General features: G+C 51.4%; 1 protein-coding gene across 6 annotated transcripts in view; it reads right to left on the reverse strand.

The window, feature by feature from the left end:
• CRTC3 (CREB regulated transcription coactivator 3) overlaps positions 1-21,950 on the reverse strand; it is an 89,220-nt gene that overhangs the window by 3,364 nt on the left and 63,906 nt on the right. For 5 of the 6 annotated variants that reach the window (XM_057494822.1, XM_057494821.1, XM_036932068.2 and 2 more), the window contains 8 exons: positions 15,601-15,636; positions 14,822-14,907; positions 13,207-13,256; positions 8,407-8,624; positions 5,765-6,063; positions 1,852-2,037; positions 1,698-1,760; positions 452-554 (listed from right to left, as the gene is read on the reverse strand). In XM_057494822.1, the coding sequence (XP_057350805.1) occupies positions 452-554; positions 1,698-1,760; positions 1,852-2,037; positions 5,765-6,063; positions 8,407-8,624; positions 13,207-13,256; positions 14,822-14,907; positions 15,601-15,636 (1,041 nt within the window). The remainder of the gene's footprint in view (positions 1-451; positions 555-1,697; positions 1,761-1,851; positions 2,038-5,764; positions 6,064-8,406; positions 8,625-13,206; positions 13,257-14,821; positions 14,908-15,600; positions 15,637-21,950) is intronic. The other variant, XM_036932067.2, reaches the window with a different exon arrangement.

The raw sequence follows: 21,950 nt of genomic DNA on the forward strand, positions 1-21,950 counted from the left end.
AGCGGCAGGAGGGAAAAACAGTGCAGGTTAGGGAGCACAAGGGCCCTGGGCTACAAGGAGGGCACAGCTGACGACGTCCCCCACAACGCCGCCGTCCCATCCGCTTCCCAGCAGGCCTGGGGGCGCCTCCAGGCCGGCAGCCTCACGCTGGAATGTGTGCTTTTCCGGTCAGTTCCATGCCTCCCAGTTTTCACACGTTTGCTCCCTTTGGACAGCTGTCAATCACTCAAAACTAAGTACTGCAGAAAGGGCTGCATTTCACCAGGCCCTCTGCCCATTGCCTCACGGGCTGTGGGGCTGGACACCTACACCTCAAAACAGGGAAAGCTGAGCTATGGGACTTTCACTGTTTGCTCTACATAATGCTGTTGTTAAGCTATTTTACAAGGGTTATCTGTAAAAACGGGGCAAAATCAAACCAGTAAAGACGCTGAGGGGCAGCCACACTCACCTGTCAGGATGGCATTGGGGAAATGCCCACAGTTGGAATACAGGTTTGGTCTCAAGTGAAATGGGTCCTGTGGCTCTCGGGGACCTTGTTGCACCAGGGGCACCTGCATGTGTCAAAGGTCACACTGTGAAGAACCACCTCTGCTTCAAGGAGTGAATAATGCATGTGCTCCCTCCCAGAGCAAAAGCAGACACAAACCCTGCCTCAGGGTCCCTTCCCGCTAGGGTCCCGGACTGCTCTGCTGTGACAACCCACCCGGGATACTCTTGCCAGGCAGGCAGGTGCTGGGCGGGGAGGGGCAGCCGAGGTCCACGGTGCCAGTGCCTTGTCCCTGGTCACACGCTGCCCAGCCCACTGAGCCATCCCAGGAGACACCAACAGTCGTGGTTCCCGTGGCCCCTCTTGTGTCTGACACCTCCCCTCGTCAGCCACACTGAGACCTGTGGAGACTACCAACTGTGGGAAGCCTTCGAAGGCTCCGTCTTTAAGCGAGGAAGTGATGTGACCAGTGGCTCTTTTCTTCTTTGGTTTCTAGAACAATGAGAAAGTGAAACCCTTTCCTTCTCACACTCAGAGAGAGGAACCTCAGGCAGGCAAGACCTGGGGCTGAGTTAGTGGGGCCTATCTTCAGAGCTACTCCAGAAACTAATTTTCCAAATCACTGAAATGTGAAAAATTTCAAAAAAAAAAAAAATCTCTCAAAAGTAGGACTATCCATCATCTTTTAGGGACATATTCTGACTCACCTAGACTAAAATGGCTTCTGCAGGAAACGGGGAGGAAGGACCGCTGGCTCTCACCACGTGGGAGGCTTCGCCACGGCCTGCTCAGGACGCTCTGGGAAGCGCTCACCCTTCCTTCCTCTCTACTCCATACTCACCCAATACTATAAAATCTAGGGATATCAAACACGGCCAGCGCTAGGGAGAAACTAGAGGGCAGAGCGACGGCCAGGGAAGCGGCACGGGACCGGCCCTCCCGGGGGGCCACACACCGTGCGGGGCTCCCCGGGGACTGCTGCGGCCCCTCCCACAGCCCTGGGACTAGACTGTCCCAACAGTCCCTCTGCGGGGCGGGAGGCTCAGTGGGGCGCCAGCGCCAGCACTTCGGGGCCCAGGCAGAGGCCGGGCTCCGCTCCCCTCAGGGCAGAGGAGTGGGCCTGGTCCATCTGAGGGGGTTCCACACACTGAACTGTCTAAACGGTGCAGTTCCCGCTCCGAAGAGGCAGGCCTGGACGACCACTCACCTGCTGGGGGGAGGACTGCTGGCCAAAGCTCACATCCGGGAAGAAGCTGGTCAGCGGTGAGCCCTTCAGGGAACAAGGAGGGGCCCGTTCAGCTTGGAACCCGGGAAACATAAGCCCTCCCTCCCTCCCAGGGCTCCTTCCTTCTGGGGCTCACCTGGGCGGCGGGGAGCTGGAAGTCCGGCTGAGGAAGCGACGAGGCTGCCTGGGGCTCCTGGGCAGGGGGCTGCCGTGGGAGGGGCGGGGGCAGCTCCTGGGCTGTGGGGTAGGGCGGCGGCGGGGACACTCGGGCGTGAGCTTCTGTGGGCGGAAAGGAAGGCTGGCCTTGCTCTGAGGGCGCCACCTGTAAAGGAGCAAAGCCACTGGTCAGCTCAGCTCCGGGTCTCTGCTGGTAAGCCCTTCAGCGTGGGGACCGTCAACACGAGGGGAACGCCTGGCACCCCCCTTCACCAGCGCGCTCTGTGCTTCGCTCTGAGAAGCCCCTTTCTGATCCTTCAAAGCGTGTCTCAAATCTCACTTCTCCACAAAGCATTTCCCATTCAGTGACAATTTCTGCTGTCGTAAAAAAAAAAAAAGCCAATTTAACTAGTTTCCTCTTAGATTTCTCAGTGAAAATCATGTTTGTTTCTCTAACACCGTAACTTCTGGTTAAAGATGGAAGACTGAAAACAGGCAGCTGGCTCTGCTGCCCCCCCAAACTCTACCAAAAATAGTAAAACAATATTAAACAGTAAACATGAATAAACATGAAAGTAATAAATAATACAAAAATGACAATAAAAAACATGAGGACAAAGATAATAGGAGAGAAGAAAATGGCAACAAAATTTGGAAAATGAAAAGCAGATGGACAAGTGGCAGCCAGCTTAGCAGAGCTGAGAAACACGCTGGGCTGGCGGTGGGGAAAAACCAAGGGGCAGTCGGACTCACGTGACACGAATTCCCAAAGGAACCGGGGCGGCAGGGGGCAACGGGCAGGAATAAAATCAGGGATCTCATCTAAGTTTGCGGGAGGAGCAGTTGGGCCGTGCGCGCTGCCTGCCGGGAGACTGCAGGGCTGCACGCCGGCGGCCTCGCTTGGGGTCTGCGGACGGGGCACACCACGCCCAGGAAGCTGAGGCGCTCGACCCAAGGGCAGAGGGCTCAGGAGAAAGCCCACCACTGGATCCTGAGAGCTCCGCCTCTCTTTTCTGACTCAGCTCTCGCAAGGCTGGAATCCGGGCACATGCCCAGGAGCAATGTGGGAATAGTGTCTTTTGGGGATCTGACTGACTTGAGACAGAAATCCTAAAACTTACATGATCAGAGGTTCCCCGAGCCAAGCTAGGTCATTCTACAATGAAAAACACATGTAACAAGGCCACTCATCTATGTAGAGCTTCCAATCAAATTTTTTGTGTCCTCTTCTTAAATACGAGCAGGGCGCCAAGCATCACTAGACCATGAGGAAAACATCTGAATGAAAGCAGAGGCCAAAGCAAACGTACGGAGAAAAGAAACCTGGGGAAATCCATGTAGGAAGGAGTAGCCATGAAAAACAAAACTATCATTATAATATTTAGGCTATTAAAGAAATCCTTATCTGTTAGAAACACGTATGAAAATATTTGCAACATGCATCTCTACATACATTTTTTTTAAAGTGGGAATATGGATGAAATAAGATTACAAAAATGTCAATCAATAATTGTTGAGGCTAGATGATGGGTAGCAAAGGATTCATTATATTATATTCTCTACTCTTATGCAATTAGGAAAATTTTTATTACAAAGAAGAAAAGAAAAGAAACCAGAGCAAAAATTACCACTGAAACCCTCAGAGAGATGAAGAATGACATCATATACATGGAATAAGTATGATGATACTATAAAAAAGGAAAACTCTGAGAACAAAAATGAATTCTTGGCAATTTATAAAGTATAAGAGCAGAAATGAAAAACTGAACATAAAGATTGGAAGAGAAAGTTGAGAAACTCTTCTAGAAAACAGAGCAAAGAGTGGAGAGAGAGAAATGAGGATGTTAGAGGAAAAGTACAGGATCCCCAAATTCATACAGAGGGAGTTCCAGAGAGAACAGAGAAAATCAAAGGGAAGAAATCATCAATGATATAAATGAGAAAAACTTCCCAGAAATGAAGGATATGAGTTTCTAGATGGAAGAAACCCATCAAATATCCAGACTTTGGTTATCAAGGCATGTTACATGGAAGTTTTAGAACCCTGGAGATAGAAAGGGGATCCTAGAAACCTCCAGTGGAAAAAAAGGAGCTTTAGTCCAAAATCTAAGAATTAAATCTACTGGATTTCACAACAGCAACTCTAGAAACTAAAAGGCAATGGATTGACACCTTCAAAATTACAAAAGAAAATTATTTCAAATTTGAGTTCTATTTCTAGCCAATTACCAATTAAATGGTGGGTGGAATAAAGACATGTTTAAGTCATGCCAGGTCACATGTACTCTTTCTTGTACAGTGATGGAGGATTTGTTTTTAAATGTACTGAGAGGAGAGCTGCCCAGCCCTGAGAGTTTGGGACTGAGTAACACCTACATAGAAAGTCAGACCAACAAAAAATAAGGCAGTTATTAATTCTCAGGAGAAAATAAATGTTCATTCTGTTATTTCATAGCATACTATATGGTTCACTCTGAATGCATTACTCTATGAAAGCACCGAACACTAAGTATTGCTCCAATCAGAATTACAGCAAGCCTCATTGTGAAATGAGGCAGGTAGGTAGGAAATAACATGGTGTGTAGGCGATTGGTTTTGGGACATTTGAAAGAGAACTCGATCCTAATCTTCCGTGGTAGGATGTTATTACCTAACACTAAAAATCTAAAACAAAATAAGCACGAAATAACATGGTTTTACCAAAAGAGATTAGCTGAAATGCTTGAAAGCATCATCTCTAGGTAGTAAGAAACACGGGCGGCGGGGGAGAGCAAGACAACTTTAGAACAATTTGATTTTTGTTTAAAAAGCCCTTTAGAACTATTTGATTTTTTTCAACTGTGTGCATGGATAATGGGTTTTTTTAATGTTAATCTGAAGCAAATAAAAAATGAAAGCACCTGCAGGAGGATGCCATCTACCCCTAGTCTCCTAAGGTACCCAGGAAGCAAGAGTAATATTTTCATATCCTATAAAATAATCTTGAAAAATAAAATTAAAGGCAATCCAGTAACATAGGACCACTGAAAAAAACAATTATGAAATACCCTCTCACTCTCTTCCCAAGGGATTACTCATATAATCAAGACCCTGTAGCTAGTGACTGGCAAGGAGTGACTAACGGCTGGACCCACTGCCTCCTTCCACTGGTTCTGTCAACCCCTCCTTGCTGAATCATTACTCATTTATGGGGAAGAGGTGCGTAAGGGATATTTTAATGTATCCAGGGAGTGACCAACAGGTTAAAAATATATTCACTGATGACCGTCGGGAGGAGAGCCACCCTGAGCTTAGAATAAAAACAAACTCAACAAGTCAAAATATGACGTTTGAACCTCACGTTTCTGCAACAGGTTTGTGACTTCACAATGTGCCTCTTCCTTAACAGACTTCCCTGGGTCCTTTTACAGAGGTGTGATCCTTCTTATACCCAGTATTTCATGAACAATGGAAGCGCTGTTTCTCAAATCTGCCGTCATTATTAGGGACGCGGGCGAAGCCTGCTCACAGGTCGGGAAGGCAGGAGCCGCCTCCCTTCGCTCTCCTCTCCCCTGTGGCTTAAAGCACTTGCAGTCAGTCGGCGAGCTTCGGTGCCCCCCGGTCCCCCCGCGCTGTCTTAGACCTGCCTGGCCTGCGCCCTGCACCCGCCCCTCTCCCAGGCCCAGCTCTGTTGGCCGGTGACTGCAAAGGGCTCAGGGTTTGCTCTCGAGGAACCAACACGACGAATGTGCTATCAGAAAAGCATCCGCCCAGTCTGAGTTATTCCACCTCTACTCTCTCTGATCTCACAGTGAGGGACACCGCCCTGGCCTGAGACCTCGCGGCCTCTGCCTGGAGTCGTGGGCCTAACCGGCTCCCACAAGCTTCAGTCTGTGTCCCCGGGAGTTCATTACCTGTGATGCAGAGTAGGGGTTCAGCGGGCTGGTTGAGGAGAGCTGGCGGCTGAAACCTGGATGTGCTTCGGGGCCGGGGGAGAGCGTGAGGGGGCTGACGGGGGGCTGCCTCCGCCGGGAGGGGCCGCCCAGGTTTGTGGTGGGGAGAGATGGGTTGCTGAGGGAAAAGAGACGGAGCGAAGGGTGAAGGGCAGAGTGGCTGGGCGCAGAGGTCGGCAGGCGGCTGTTCAGGGAGGAAGAAAGTGCTGTCTTATTGAGCGCGGCCTGGATGGAGGGGTTACTCCGAGAACTCTGCAGACCTAGAAGACAACAGGTTCACACGTGACTCACCATACTGCAGACCAAATCTTTTCTTTTCCAGACCAAAGGGACTTAATTTCGTACTATCGGTATCTGACGACAATCCTGTATGTAAAGGTGCTCCTAGAAACTCTCCTACCGAAAATACCAGACGCACCAACGCAGGGACAAGACGCAGGCAGACAGGGATGACGCCAGCGAGGGGAGAACAAGCTCTTCTTAGAGGAATGAGGGCCCGGGGGCAACAGCTGGGGGGCAGGACGAGGTGAGCCGGGGTTGCAGGGAGAAGGTTCTGTGCGCTCTGCTCCAGCGCAGGGTGAAGACCCCAGGGCTATACGACAAGTTGTATTTAGAACCCCCAAATGTCTGTCCCACTGCACTGCCCAGATCCCCTGGTGGCCTGGAGCACATCCTTTCGCAGGGAGTCACGGCTCTTGGGGAGCCACCTCCGGGGACCCACAAATGCCCCAGGCATGCCAGGGAGTCACAGGAAGGGACCTCTCCCATGCCTCCCACCCCAGGGTTCCTTTTTCTTTGTTTTTCTGGCTCCTGTTCATCATAGTCTGTTTCAGTTGAGGGGAAATGAAGTTTTTGAGGGTGCTTTGTTTTATTTGTGGGGTGGGCAGTGAATTTCGGTGTGAGCACCAGAGTTTGGGAAAGGCATTGACACAGCCTGCTCGGGCACAAGCTCCACGAGGCCAGGCACCCTGTCCTGTGCCCTGCTGGACCAGTGGCACCTGCCCGGGGCCTGGCACGGAGGGGCTTCGCTCCGTGAACGAAGGCTGGTGTTGTGCATCTCATAAGGCAACACCGTGTTTCCAGGTTCTGCCCGTCATCTTGTACCAGCTGGTGGAATGAACAGAACTGCGTGTTGTTTCACACTGACAGAAAGTCAAGGGTTCAATAAAAGTCATGGAAATGAAGACACGACAAAACAACGCAATTTTAGCTGGCAAATGATTGTTAAAAAGTAGACAAGATGTCTCTGATGAAACCCTAAGGTGTTACCCCACAACTCAGCCCTCCAAGAAAAGGCAGGAGATTTGGCCGACTCAAACAACAATCACAGCTAATGATCTGAATTCGGATATTTTTAAAAACCCACTTGCTCAGCAAGGAAGTTCAATGATCTTTGAAAAAATATATGTACGTGCACAGAAACTACAAAAACTTGACATTGCTTTTGATGTGTTCTGGACAGAACAAGCTTTTTTGAGGATGGTGACGGCAGTGATGAAGCCCAGCTCCACAGCCGAAGCCAAGAGTGAGGGCTCACTGGGGACGCAGCTCCCCCGAGCCCGAGGCAGGTAGGGGGTGCTGCTTTGCCATGACCTTGGATGCCCCCGTTCATGAGAATTGCCAGGACACACAGGGAAGGCAGCAGGCTAATTAAATGACATCAATAAATGCAGGTGTTCTCTACAATTCACTCTTCACACCTGAAATCACGTTGCATAACGGCAGCACCAGGGCAGCCACCCGAGAGCCCGCCAGGTGGCCACCCGCAAGGACTCCCTCATCTGAGTGGTAAATTCTGATCTGTGTTCACAGTCTTGTTGAACCCAGAGTGGAAACCAGCCGCACTTCCCCAGGCGAAGGACCATCGTGAGCATCTCTTCCAAAGGAAACCACAATTCCTAGGACCGGCGGGGTTGTACCCCATCCTGGGAATTAAAGGGATCAACACCTGCCCTAGACATCGACAAGAGCATCTGTCAGGGTCCAAGCAAGTGCACGCAGACTCATACAGTCACCCCTGAATCACATGACGGGCAGCCCTTTAATACAGCTCTGTGCTGCATTGTGAAGCACTTCTGAAAATGTGAACCAATAGTTTTAAACTGTGGTAGATTTCCATTTAATATGTGTATCTACTAAGTCTAAGTATTTTCATTGTATCCACTATAAACTTTCTAAAATTCAAAATATTCTCTTTTGAAACCCAAAATGAAAATGGAGAGATCTAGAAAGAGGTATGCAATCATAAAATACCATCATATGCTGCTAAGAGCCACTAACACTGTCCAACCAACCCAGCAGGAAGGGACAGTGTCCCCTTGACTCGCACATCTCACTCATCTCACTCTCTGGGCACCGGGCCCCGCGGGCTAGCAAAGACCGTAAAGAACGAGGTTTAGCAGAGCTGCCCCCAAGCTCAACAAACCCAGCGGGAATCAACCACCAGAGTGACACACCCGCAGGGCCCGGAGCCCCGCAAACGCGCACGTCACTGTCTCTGACTCAGAGGCGGTCACTGTCGTTCAGTGACTTGCTGACAGGCCACCCGGGATTAAGCCACCAGGAGACATGGGCATGGACCTTACTGAGGGGGCGACACTTACCGGAAGGGCTTCTTATGCCCAGGTGAGTCATAGCAGCCGGGAGGTTGCCCACGCTGTTCCCCACGCCCATGCTGCCAAAGCCGTGGTTACCAGCATCCAGGGAGGCTGGCAGGGGCGCTGAGTAGTGGAGGTTGGTTAGATCTGGCAGTGACCCCCCAGTGTTCAGGGTCCCCAGAAAGGGGGAGAGGCCTATGTTTTGACCGTTGTGTGGAAGAGCACTGAAAAAAGGAAGGCAAGTATTACTTTCTAAAATGCATTTGCTGTTGGGGAATAAGACAGAAGATTTTGTCCTTATCAAATAAGAGCAGAGAGTATCAAAGATCTAAGTCCATTGACTCTCTCCCATTCTGAGAACTGTGACCTTGGCTTGACCTCTCTATAATGCAATTTCCTTACCTATTAAATTGGACTAAGGATGGCATCTATGCCATCCCCACAGGACTATTTTCCAAGACCAGGTTAGGTTATGGATCCAAAATTAATTTGAAAATTATAAAGCACTAGATGAATTATGGGCACTGCTTTATATTCATATGGTTCTTTTTGCTAGGTTTCTAAATTATCTTTTCTACCAAAAAAAAAAAATATCTCTATATCAACCAGATACCTTCTAAGATATATATTTTTAAATTGTAGTTTTACAAACTTTAAAGTGAGGAAGAGATGTTACCATTCACTTATCAAAATCTGTTGGTTGGTCACTGTGTGCCAGGCACGGGCTACGTGCTGGCAGTGCAGCGACGAACGAGCACACCGCGTGTTCACGGTCAGGCTCCCCCCTAACATCCACAGGCCATGGCAAGAGTCAAAGGGAGGCCCCCATACCATCCATTTACATGCCTGAAAATTACAAATCAAATAAACTAACCCTTAAATGAGCTACGTCTGTTTCTGTCTTGACAAATTACACCTTCATAACAGCCTGGAAGGCCAGATTCAAATTCAGAATTCTCTGACCCTTGGAGTTTTGCACTAGAACATATGGAAACCCAGCCCTGGCCTTCAGTGCCCCCCTTCTCTGCCCACCCCAGACCTACTGGGCACCAGCCTAGGGCCAAGCTGGGGCCACTCTCTGCACCCCCGTTGGCTGCCCCTCAGGACAGGTGGTGCTCCCCTGTGACCCCCGGCAGAGCTCGGACTGCACGTGAGTGGACCTCGCACGTGCAGGGTCTAGGGAGGAGCCTCAGCACAGGTCTGCCGGGCACTGCTCCCCGAGTTCCCAGGCAGGCAGGCAGGCGAGGAGGGCGGGTGAAGCAGGCAGCCTCAGCATGGAAGGAAGCTGCCCAGGCGGGTGTGATAAGCAGTGGGGTAAGCGCTGGGCACAAGTGACGCCGGGATGCAGGAGCTGTCAGGGCCAGACGGGCTGGTGGGGAAGGCTTTACCAAGCGTGCTCCTCGGACTGCAAGCAGCTTGGCAGGCGAGGGTCAGGGCAGAGCAGGGAGGCGAGTAGCAAGGGGTAAGGGGGAGAGGTGGGGGAGCAAGGAAGAGAGGAAGTGCTGTCCTGAAGAGCCTGGACCGGGGACTAGAGGACAGGGAGCCCAGGCTTAGGCTGGAGAATGCCATTTCAGAAACGCCACTGCAGTTACGGTGGGGAGGGAGGGTGGCCCAAGGGAGCAGAGGGGCAGGCAGAGCGGGTGGAAGGCTCCCGCCGTGCTGCGGGTCTGCGGGTCTGACCGAGGGAAGGACGGCGAGGACGGAGAAGAGAATGACTGGAGGAGGCACTGAACTCGGGTGAGGCGCTGACTGCAGGCGACACGCACCTGTCGGGAGGGCACCCCCGGAGGGTGCCCCCCCCTACTGCCACTGGCACAAGGACTGCAGGGGACTGCGACCCGGCTGTGGGGCAGCGCCAGAGCCGGGAGGCGGGAAGGACCGGCAGGCCGGAGGCAGCTTCCGCTCCGGGGCGGGCTGCCGAGCTGAGTTCCAAGGCTGAAGAACTCGGGTGATCCAGGCAGGAAGGTCATTTCAGGCAGGGGGAACCGCACAATGTGCCCTAGCCACTCAGCCATGGCGCTAGGCCGAGGTTGGTTGGGAGGGTGGTGGTGGGAGACGCGGCTGGACAAGCACCTGGGCTGCAACTGGCACGCTGATGACAAAGCCAGTGGAAGGTCGAAAGCAGGGAAAGACACACCCATGGGTGGGACAGGCAGAGGGGCTAGCGCCTGGGGGCGGGCAGGCCTGCAGGCAGAGACGTGAGGGATGCCACCGCTGAGCAGGCAGGCAGACAGGTCAGAGTGGGGCCGAGAGCCAGGGACAGGGCCTAGGGCTGTTTCAGGAAGGCCTCAAGAGTGACTCTGACTGTGCAGCACGGGATGGCCCCCAAGGAGTGGGCACCAGGCGGGGACATAGCTAAGATCGTGAATTGTTTCAGACGTGATATAAGAACATGACATGGGGGTGCCTTGGTTGGAACAGAGTGGGTGGGAGCCAGACAAGCAGTAAGGAAGACTCTAGAGTAAACACTCTTTCAAACAGTGTGGCTGAGAATTCTGGAAACGAGAAGGAAGGAAGGAACTAAGGGAATGCAGGGTCACGGAAGGACTTCTGGGTGAAGGATCCTTAAGCTATTTAAATGCAGAGCGAAGACCTAGGGAGCCGGAAAGGTGGAGAAGACAGAGGGAAGGCTCGGCAGGAGAGCGGCCTCAGAATGGCCGGTGCGGACAAAGGCCAGGGAGTGGGCAGGGGGTGCCCTGAGTGGGAGGGACGCCTGCTTCTAGACCAGGAAGAGAGGAACGAGGGCAGGAGGGGAGCCCGGCATTCATTCCCCATGGCCTCCCTCTTTGGGGTGAAAGCAGCAGGGCCCCAGTAACGGGTGGGGGGCCTGAAAAGAAATGGGAGTAGGAAAGGTGTCCAGGTTGGTGGGTGAGGGAGAAGAGCGTGATATCCCGTCTCAGGTGGCGGGATGGATGAACCTAGTTACAGGGTTAAAGGCCAAGGACTGGGAGGTAAACTTGGAGCCCGGAGCTGCTCACTGGGAGCACAGACGGGCTCTCTGCCTGACAGAAGGGTCCAGGGATGGGCGGCTGGGAACGAAGGTGGAGCGGGAAAGGCGGAGGCCTGGTTCAAAACCCCCCAGGGATGCCGACCTGACTCGAGTGGGATCCCAGCCACGCCAGCCTCCTCACTCTGCAGGCACGCTCCTGACTCGGAGCCCGTATGCTCACTGTCCCTCTGCCTGGAGCCCTCGTCCCCCCACTTCCTCCTGGGTTCTGGCCACAAGTCAGCTTGTCAGAGAGGCCTTGCCCCCTCCCTACCTGGCTGCTTTCTCTGCACTGTATTTTCCAGCACGTGGCACACACACTATTTACCTGCCTGACCGCCTGGCTCCCTGGTCTGTTTTGTTCGCTGTTCTGCCCCAGTGCCTAGAATTGGGAGGAGGGTCAGTAAATATTTGGAAGAGTTAAAGTCACTGAGTGGAACTCACCTCTAACCTAGGAGCAAGAGAGCAACATTCTTCATCTAAGAAACACCCACTTTAAAACTGACCCGTTAAAGCGCTGCGGCCGGAGGCTGTAATGCAGCCCCCTGGGCTGGGGCCGAGGCCCCGTCCGCGGGGACGTCCTACACGCCTGCACGAGGGTCTTCTGCCCAGGCGTGAGTCCCAGCAGGCTTTCCGACTTTCGGAAGAGAAGGTCAGCCATCAGCTCAGCTCAGTGGGCTGCTAGTTACACGAGTTTATGTTCAACCAGCCAAAACACACGTGCTCCAGGGACTCGGCAGGGAGCACCCTGAGCCCTGCCGGTGACAAACTCACAGAAAGCCTTGTTGGGGGAATGATATCTAAGGATTTCCTGAAGGAGATTTAGCTCATGCTCGGACCCTCTAAAATGTGTGCTTGTCCAGCTCGGCCATGAAAGGGTCCCCTTTTTAAAACACGCTATTTTGGCCCCAGAAAGCATTGCTCTTTCCATGCTGGTTTCGGCTCTAAGCCGTGGGGCAGCGGCCTCACCCAACTCTTAGGATGGCGCCGTCAAGTCCAAGGCGCCGTCCTCCCTCTGCAGACCCGAGTGGCAGACGGGTCCTCCAGCCTGTCACAGTGTCACAGGGAAACAGTGTCTGGACCACTGACCTGCTCACACTGATGGGGTCCCTCCTAGCATCTGTTCACGTGGGGGCTCCGTCATCTCGTACATCTCTTCGTTCCTCCTTAGCCCCAATTTCCTCATGAATCTTAATTTATTTTTTACACTTTATTAATCTTTTTGTACTATACATATTTTGGTAAGCTGTCTCAAATCTTTCAGGGAGTAAAGTTGTATAGTACCACACATACTCATTCATTAATGGTTTCACAGAAACTCTTCATATTGCAAATTTTCCTATGTATTAATCGTCCGTTGATTTTTAAAATCATGGTGAAATATGCAGAAGATTGACCGTTTTTAAGTATACGGTTCAGGGCATTAAGTACATTCGCAGACACTGCCTTAGTTACCGGCCAGGTAACCAGGGTGCCAGGTTACCCCCTTTCCCTGTGGCTAGGGGCAGTGGGCTGGCGCCCCTCTCCGTGCCCACGTGCTTCGGCTGCTGCTTCTCCCAGGTGCGCTGTGTGCTTACCAAGAGTCAGCCGGATTACTCTCAAACATACTTACGGCAGCTCTATTTGTTATTGCAGTTACGTAATTTAATTAGTATAAACAAATGAAATGCGAGCACCAAGAGAGCTGCTGCTTTTGTGAGAAGCCAGGTAACTTGCTACATAACAAGTGAAGTTTCTCAGGGTCCTGTGACAAGTGGGGCTTCCCTTTGGTGAGAGCCTTCCGGCGGCCTCTGAGCCATGAACAAAGGCGCATCACTTACGTGCCGCCTCCGACATCACAAGGTCGAGGGCGCCCCGACAGAGACTGGATCTGCAGAGAGAAGCAGAAAGCGGGGCTTACTTGTAGTAGAGCCAAGTTCAAGTGTTTTCAATGTCTTTGTAGGTGTCCTGGGACCCCAGGAGTGTGAGCCAGCAAACAGAAACAGCACCTTCACACGGCAGCTGCCTAAGTTTCGACTGGACTTTCCCAGGCATAACACATTAATAATACAGTAACATGTGACAAAACATTACTAGATTTCCTTAATTTGTTGCTTTATTCATTTATCTTCTAGGTGAATATTATTTTCTCCAAAACGCCCCATGTTTAACATATAGAGCTTTTAAATAAATGTTACTTTTCTAATTGGTTTGAGAGGAAAAGAAAACAGAAAAAACGGGGTGAAGAAAGAGGAAATTAATGTCAGAAGAAAATAAATATTTCAACTAGTAGAATTTAAGCTCTAGGAGGGATGGGCAGAGATTTTATCTTGTTCATGGTAATAGTCCTGCAGCTACAAAGCCTGGCAATACATGCTGACAAAAATAAATGACCCTACTGACTCAACCTTCTCCCAGGAAATGATTTAACTCAACGCTACTCTGCAGACGTGATTTACGGAGTACTGCAGATCCCTAAGAACGAACAGAGGTGAGCACTTTTCCCAGAGAGAGTATCCCCGGCCCTCGGGGAGAGTGGGTGCCCCTGCCTTCTTTGCTGGAGGAGATAAGCTGTCCTCCCAGAAAGGCCTCCCAAACCGCTTGGGCCTCCTACAGCCAAAAAACACACGGCTGCCTCCGCTGTGTTTAAGGATGTGAATTTTAAATAATCTCTTCTCCCCCCACCCTCCGAAAGATTAAACACCAAATACATCTCATTTTCATAAAAGGCCTTCCAAGCCCACCCTGATGCTGACAATGACTTTGGTAGACTGGGCAGGAGAAATGGGAACGGGAAGCCTGAACAGGTGGGGTGGTTAAGAAAATACAGGAAATGGCGGTGGAGCACCCCCAAGGGCGGGGCGGACGGACCCACTCTCTTTCAAAGGCACCACAGCTCCCCTACGGGAAGAAAGGCCCAGTAAGACCCATGGGACCACCCTCTCCCCACAGTGGGGGGGGTCTCCAGAGAGCCACAGGGCAGGTCAGCTCGCACAGCTGGAGATACAAATGCTCAAAGGCTCGCAGACATCATGAAACGCATGTGACCCCCGGAGGACTCAGGTCAACTGTCCCTGGTCAAGGAAAGGGACAGCTGGTGGGCGAGCAGAGCTGGTGACTGGCCGGTGCTGGCTACGCAACAGAAGCACCTGCCTGCGAGTGGGACCAGGTTTCTGCACTTTCAGTAACATGAATGAAATGGGGGGCTCAGAGGTTTTCCTGGACAAGCACATTCACATGAAAATTAGAGGGCAAGAGATGACTGTACTGATTCATTGATAACTGTGATAGTTTCTATTTGAACCATCACTGCCCAGCATATTCTTCTTATCTCTGTCCCCAGACAGCCCCTCTTCCTTGTCCCCAGTTCCTCCTGTTTTTCCCTCTGCAGGATTTTACGATGACCTCGGAGGTGCAAACATTCAGCGAGAACAGAGTTGAGGATCGTCTACCTACCTCCCTGGTCTCCCACGGCTGTCTTGGCAGTGGATTAGGAACATTTAACAGATTCTCCTCTTTCAGTGGGCCAGGGAAAGATGCTCCTGAAAGGGAAGAGGCTGCATAGTCATTGCATTACAAGGCAACCATCCCACTTTTGGCCAAATTATCTTTCTAAAAACTAATTTATTTAACAAATATGCACTGGCTGTACTAGGAAAGGTGTTTTGCACACTGCTGTGGGGACACCCAGATGAGTAAGAGCTGGACTCAGCCTCCAGGGGATTTATAGTCTAGCTGGGGGGAGGGGCAGCACGTCGGAGCCCACGACCGAGAGGAGAAGCGGGTGGGGGCCCAGGAGGGCTAAGGGTACCGCGCAGCTCACCAGCAGGCAGGAAGACACCACGGCCGGCCCTGGAGCTGGGGCTGGAGCCCTTCAGAGGTAAGGAAAAGGCCATTCCCAGAGGGAAGATCAGGAAAAGGGCCTTCAGAGTGAGGACATGGTGGACAGCTACTGAGCAGAGCTGCTCTTTTCAAATGGGGTGCAGGGTAAGGAGAGTGATAGAAATAAAATTTGGGAGGTCGAGGCCAGATCAGGGAGGGCCTGCACAGTCTCATGGCCTTGGGCATGACTAGCCTTAATTTTATAATTGTACAGAGCATCTCAGAAAAGTGGCAATCAGCAGTGGTCGGCACTTTGGGAATTCCTGAGAACATGAGATTAGTTCAGATGCTAAGAGGTCACATCTACTGTAGTCAGCATTCCCCGCAGCACAGGTAAGTGAGTCAATCCATACCTTCCCCGTGTACATCATTCTCACCGTCACAGAAACCTAGTGGGAAAGAAGAAGAACACTTTGATGTGGCACTTTCACTTGTATTTATTCATGTACTGTATGTAACTTCCTGATCTGAAGTAAAATTTTGAAAATTCCAGAGCAATTCTGGTACATGGATGTCCACCCAAGGTACATTAGCATTTATACTAAAATTAAAATCGATATGGCTAATTAAAGGCTAGAGTTGGTTCCTTCCTACTTTTCTTTTCCTTTAATCTTAGTTTTAAGTTTTTTTTTTTTTTTACTGCCTCTGTCCTGAAAGAACAATTCACAAAGTCTAAGAACCTCTATTCAAATCATGAAGATGGACAGACCAAAACTCTCTTCTGGACGCATAATCGGTAGGGGAAGGACAGGCAACCCAAAATGCCCACGTCACCGCCTCATGCTTACGGTGAGTGCCTAGAGGAGCAAATTGGAAGTTCCATGCTGTATGTTTTTATTTACATTTTTTGCAAACAGTCAAGTTATTTTTTTGGAAATGTATCTCAAGTCTCTGTGAATTTAAATTGTATATATAATCACTATTCACAAAGTCTTAAAAACTTGATTCAGAATAAATTCTGGTTGAGTAAGTACTTTTAATCCACAAAATATACTGCAGATGACACAGTATTTCTCATTGCTCTAAGCTAAAACCAAAGAATCATGACAAGAATGAATATGTTACCATTCTCTTCGAAGGAATCAGGTATACTGAAAGACTTTTCAATATAAAATCGGGACAAATTTCAAAGTTCTAAGCCTTTAAAATATTTAGGCATATTTACTTAAAGTTTACATAAATTTCTGGATAAGCTTAATATATAAATTAACCTGACTAGTCTATGTAACTTTACCTAATGTCTATTAATCATTGTCTCAACACATACTAGGTTCCTGCACTGAGTAGAGCCGGGTGTGGCCAGGAGACAGAGTAAGCAGAGAAGACAGAACGTGGACGCAGATTCTGTAACACTGGGAGGAGCCAGAAATTTTACTGGAGCCCAGGGGCAGGGGTAACCCTGAGACTCGCCAGGAGCAGTAAGAGGCCCATAAACTATGCACACTCAAAGAGAGAGAATGTCTGTGAGGCCCATGGAAACAGAATCTAAGTTAACTATCTAAAACTTTATTTTAGTGCATGTAAAGACTTGGGTAAACAAGGTAAAATGCAGCTTCACGGGTTCAACCCTCAAAGATTTTGATTCAGAGGGTGTGACAACGGGCACCACCATCTCCATTGTTAATGCCCCCCTCGGAGGCTGCTACCTCAGGCGGCCTGTGGCCCCGAGAGATGCGGGCTCGGCTGCAGGTGATTAGGACCGGGCACAGCTAACGAAAGGCCCTGTGCGCAGCACGTTGGCAAGTGAGGTGTGGAGAGACAAGAGGTGAGGCTCTGCAATCCGCGCTGTCACGAGGGGGGAGAGAAACTTTGATTCATACTGTGGCTTCCTAGGGACCCTCCTAGGGGCCAAGTTCTCTAACGTGACCATTCTCATCACCAGAAAGCGATCACCTTATTACAGATCAAACCTAAGTGTGTACAGCAGCCTGGTACGGTTATGCTGAAGCATCTCTTCGTCATCAGGACACCAGTCACTCCGGGATTAACCAGTAAGGGCAGTTTTCAGTTTAATCAGTAAGGCTGACCAGTCCCTAGAACTCAAGGAGTCAGCGAACGGCTCTGGGGTGAAACTACCTGAGAGGTGAGCAGACGCCCCCCATGTCAGCCCATTAGTACCGTCTCTCCCCGTCAGACTGGAGCAGAAGGAAGGCTGCATGGAGGCGGCGCCACTGGGTTAGGCACGGGAGGAGGAGGAGGAGGATGGTAGTAACAAGCGCCAACATCAGTGCCCGCCTGTGTGCCAGGTGCTTCACACAGTGACCTCATGCTGTCTTTGCAGCAGCTCTGAGGCGAATGCTCTCATTACCCCCCGAGATCACGCTGCCCATGAGTTCTGGGACTAGACCTCTGGCCCAGGTGCCTTCAGAATGTCCAGCTTGCTGTACCTACAGGGGTCCAGACACTTGGGAGCGAGGCTGAAGGGGATGCCCCAGTGTAGACAGGAGGGGGAGACGGCAGAGGGGGGCGGTGAGGACAGTGAGCAGCAGGGGCAGAATGGTGCCGCCTGGCTGGAGCCCGAGGTGGGAGGTATGGCGACAAGGCTGGGTGATGCAGGGACCACTGGGCTTGGACTGGAGCTGGGACGTGGTCACAGCCAAGCCTGAGGGGACCGTTCCCACCGCAGAGCTGGAGGTGATGGTGGGGAGGACGCCTAAGGGCGGGCAGACCAGGTGGAAAAGAGCGAAATGGTCCAGGCAAGGAGGGACACGGCCGCCAGGCAGAGGCAGGGTGGGAATGGCATCCGCTTCGTGGGGCTGGGGGCTGGGGGCACCAGGCCGACGTACAACCCACACACCCAAGGCTTGGACACAAAATATCACAGGATTCAACTACAGATAAAGGGTTAAAAACAGACAGGAACAGCATTGTGACTGGCTATCTAGGAGGAAAGTCACTCCCATCAGCCCCACTGGGGAGGGGACAGCAACAACCCAGGCTGCCTCGGCCCGGCCGCCACCCAGGGGTGCCCTCTCCCATGACGGAGGCCACATTCCCTCCCTGCACCCAGGCTCACCGCCCCTGAAGCAGCTTCTAGCACGAAATTCATTTGCTGCGTGGAGGGGGCCTGAGATGTGGGTCCTTAACCAGACTGCGTCCTTCAAGAGGCCTCCCCATCCCAGGCCCTCCCGCCACGGCGTGACCCTTTCTGCCCCTCACCAGGTCCCCTCTCCAGCCTGTCTGTGGAATCAGGGGTCATTCACAGTCTCGTGCCTTTCCAGGTTATCTGTGCTTTTGGCCTTCTCCTTAACTGTGCGGGTCAAAGGGCACCGCCTGCGGAGGTCAGAGGGCAAGGCAGCCTCCTGCCCAGAGAAGCAGCTCGGGGCTAATGTTCCCAAGGCCGGCAATGCTCAGCAGCTCCAGCTCGGGGTGGAGTAGTGTCCAGCACCCCTCTGTGCTTGGTGCCCGGCTGCTCTGAGAGCCGGGCCCCCTTGGCAGGCTGCGGCAAGCGGGGCGAGCTCAGGGGTCCTCGGCTATGGGACAGGGCAGTGCCACAGGGGCCCCTGCTCGCCCATCTGTGCGGGTGTGAGAGAACCGAACTGCACACGCTGCCAGGGGAATGATCAACATCACTCTTTATAGATTCTGGATAATTAAACAAGAAAAGAGAAACTGTAAAATTCTTGTTTAGCTGTATAAAAGATTATTCCTGTCATTTGCATCAACTACTTACTATTTATTTCTAATTGACCTGTAACTCAAAAACCATTAGGAAAATTATTAAATATGTATCAGGCTAATGTCTTTATTTTCTTGGGCCACAAACCTCTGTTCATGAATGCAACACAGTTTATTGCTCGTGTAGTCAAGCTATGAGCAGATGCTCCCTTATCTGCTCATAACCAAGGGAAAAAAATAGTTGAAACATTAATTGAGGCTACATCGTAATGCTCAGGAAAGATTCCCAGGGAAAGAGCAGTCATTACTGTTTCTGTGGCAGAGCCTGATTCTAGACTTCAATTATACTTTCCCATCACTTTTCAAGTCTTTATTTGGTTGGTCCTATAATAAGAAATACCTTTTTGCAAAGCTAGTTGATATTTTTAAAACCCAAAAGGAAAGAAATGAAAAACTTTAATGAATTACAGGGGGAAAATACATGAGACTATTTAAATCAGCTCCCACCAACAGACATAATTCTCCAGAAATAATTCTTATCCTTGGAGACTTGAATAATGTTTTAAACACACTGTCTTTCCCATGTAAACACATCCATATTTGGATGTTTCTGAGTTCTGCTGTACTTGCGAGGCAACTATGCAGAAGCGGGCACACAGTTCAGACGCTCAAGCTGGGGGGTCAGCCCACCCTCCGGGGCAGCCAGATGCCGTGACCCAGCCATCTCTACCTGCTGATCCCACACGGAGTGGCCACGTGAGTCTCTAAGCAGGCCAGCAATTCTGCTCCGGGATTTCTTCCTTTCTTTCTGCCTTTCCTGTTGCTTCCAGGATGGACATTCACATTCTTTGGCCTTTCTTACCAGCCTCACTCACACCTTCAGACACTTCTCACCTCTTTGCTCAGAGGCAGATGTCACTCTTTGCATAAATACTTCACTCAACTGATCACTTTCTTTACTTACTTTCTTTTCTCTATGCATGCAGGCCTCAAAATCTCATTACTTGAATCACCTATGACTTCCTTGTTCTTTCTAGGCCACTGGCCCTTCCTAGAGAAGCATAAACTTGGACAGAGGGCAACACAAATGAAGGAATGGCAGAGGCAGAAATGCAGCTCTTTATCGGGCTTCCAAAGACCTATCGATCTGGTTCCCTCCCTGGCCAAGGAGGCTAAGATCTGACCGCACCCACCAGCTCCGGCACTGACTGGTCTCTGCTGCAGTTCACGCTTTGCTTACGTGTCCTCACCTCTACCCATCCGGAAACTCAACTACTCCATCTTCCCCCACACCCCACTTCTGCAAGCAGAGAGCCGCGGGCCCATATCCAATCCCAACCGAACTGCCGGCTTTACGCTCATATACCCATGTGTGCAGACCTGGCTAGATGGCCAGAACCGATTCTAAAAGATCTCACCCTTCACAAGGAAACAACTCTTTAGGTAAATGTAGTCATCTCTGGACTGCCCCAAGGGAACAAATAAAGCAACAATTATTATTAAATCCCATCCCCACATATGTGCAAGGAAATAAAACCCTGACTGTTCTCAGAAGGAACAGAGACATTTTGGCTTTAAATGGCTTGAGAAGTAGAGAAAACCAGAAAAGCCAGTATCGTCTCAGCCCAGGTTTATTTATTCCCGTTATAAGACCAAACGCCTAGCCCTAACTGTGGGCAGGTCATCCTGCACGTGGTAATGCAGAAGCCTCGTTCCTGCTGGAGTATAAGCCCTGGATGGGCAGGTTGGGAGTGTCTTAGTGGCCCAGCCTTGCTCCTGCGCAGGTTACAGGCAGCACCGAGACCTGTTTGGCAAGTGCCCTGTGACATAAGCCACCGTGTGATTTCTCCCACTCCTCCACCATGGAGGGCTCCTGGGCGCCAGGCCCTGGGCCGGAGATGAGACCACTGAGATGCTAACTTCAAGAAATCTATATAAGCCCAAGGAGAAAAGCACCCGGGAGGAAGGCAATCAGGTGGCACAGGTGCCAACATCACCACCTGCGCAAGGGGCTTTGGGGTGTTAGCACATGGTGGTTCTGGGCTGCAAAGGGAGGAAGGTCAAGGATGTTCCACAGAAATGGTGACGAAGCTGGGGGTGCTGGTCAGGTAGGTGCCAGAAAGGAGGAGACAGAACAGGATGGGACATCAGTAGAACCCAAAGCAGTTCACGTGGTCGGCTTGGGGAATGAGGCTGGTGAGTGTGGACAGAAGGGGAAGAGGGGGGTGATGGCCAGATCCTGGGGCTCTCAGCCCAGACGGAGAGATTTGGACTCTCTCCTGGAGGTGAGGGGGTGGCACTGAGGTTTTAAGCAGTAGAATAATACGGTCAGATTTGGGTTTGCTGTGGGAGCAGGGGGCACACGTGTGCCTTCTCCCCACTCCCGGCCTCTCTACCCTTCTTGTGCCTGTGGCCCAGGGGAGATGGGTGGATGAGCCATCCAGCAAAACGGGGAGCAGCTGAGTGGGCCACCCCAGCTCCAATTCAGCGCCCTGTCCTCTGCTCAGGGGCGCCTTCCCACAGCCAGCCAGCCCTCTCTGCTCGGCCCTGCCCTTCAGTCTAACCCCGTTACTCTTCCCGTGGGGGGCCAGCCTGGGCCAGTGCTGCTGGCCCTGGGGGAGTCAGCCTCACCCAGGGGTTCAGTCCTGATAGGCATGGGCCCACAGAGGGAAGCCGCTTCCTCTCATTGGTAGTAAAGGTGGTATTTAGCTCCACCTGCTACTTCTGGTTTTATTTCTCAGTTTGCTCAGATTCTGGATGGGAAAGAGGATTTCCAGAGAACCCAGTGTAAAACCCAGTCTTGGAGAGATCTAAGACTGAAGAGGAGGAGACCAATTAGAAAGTTACTGTGGGTCCATGTGAAAACGGTGAGGGCCAAAGCATGGGACAGTGCAGTCGGGGACGAGGAAGCTCGAGGGCCAGGAGATGCCTGGGGGGGGGGGGGCATGGTGGGGGGGCACAGCGGGAGCACCCAGTTCACCCTGAGCGCATACACGCCCTGCTGGAGCGCGTCCTCAGCACCAGGGAGGCTTCTCTCCAGGTTCCCGTGGGACAGGATGCGAAGCACCTGCAGACAGGGGCCGTC

This window comes from Manis pentadactyla, chromosome 18 (genome assembly GCF_030020395.1).
Source record: "Manis pentadactyla isolate mManPen7 chromosome 18, mManPen7.hap1, whole genome shotgun sequence".
NCBI lineage: Eukaryota > Metazoa > Chordata > Mammalia > Pholidota > Manidae > Manis > Manis pentadactyla.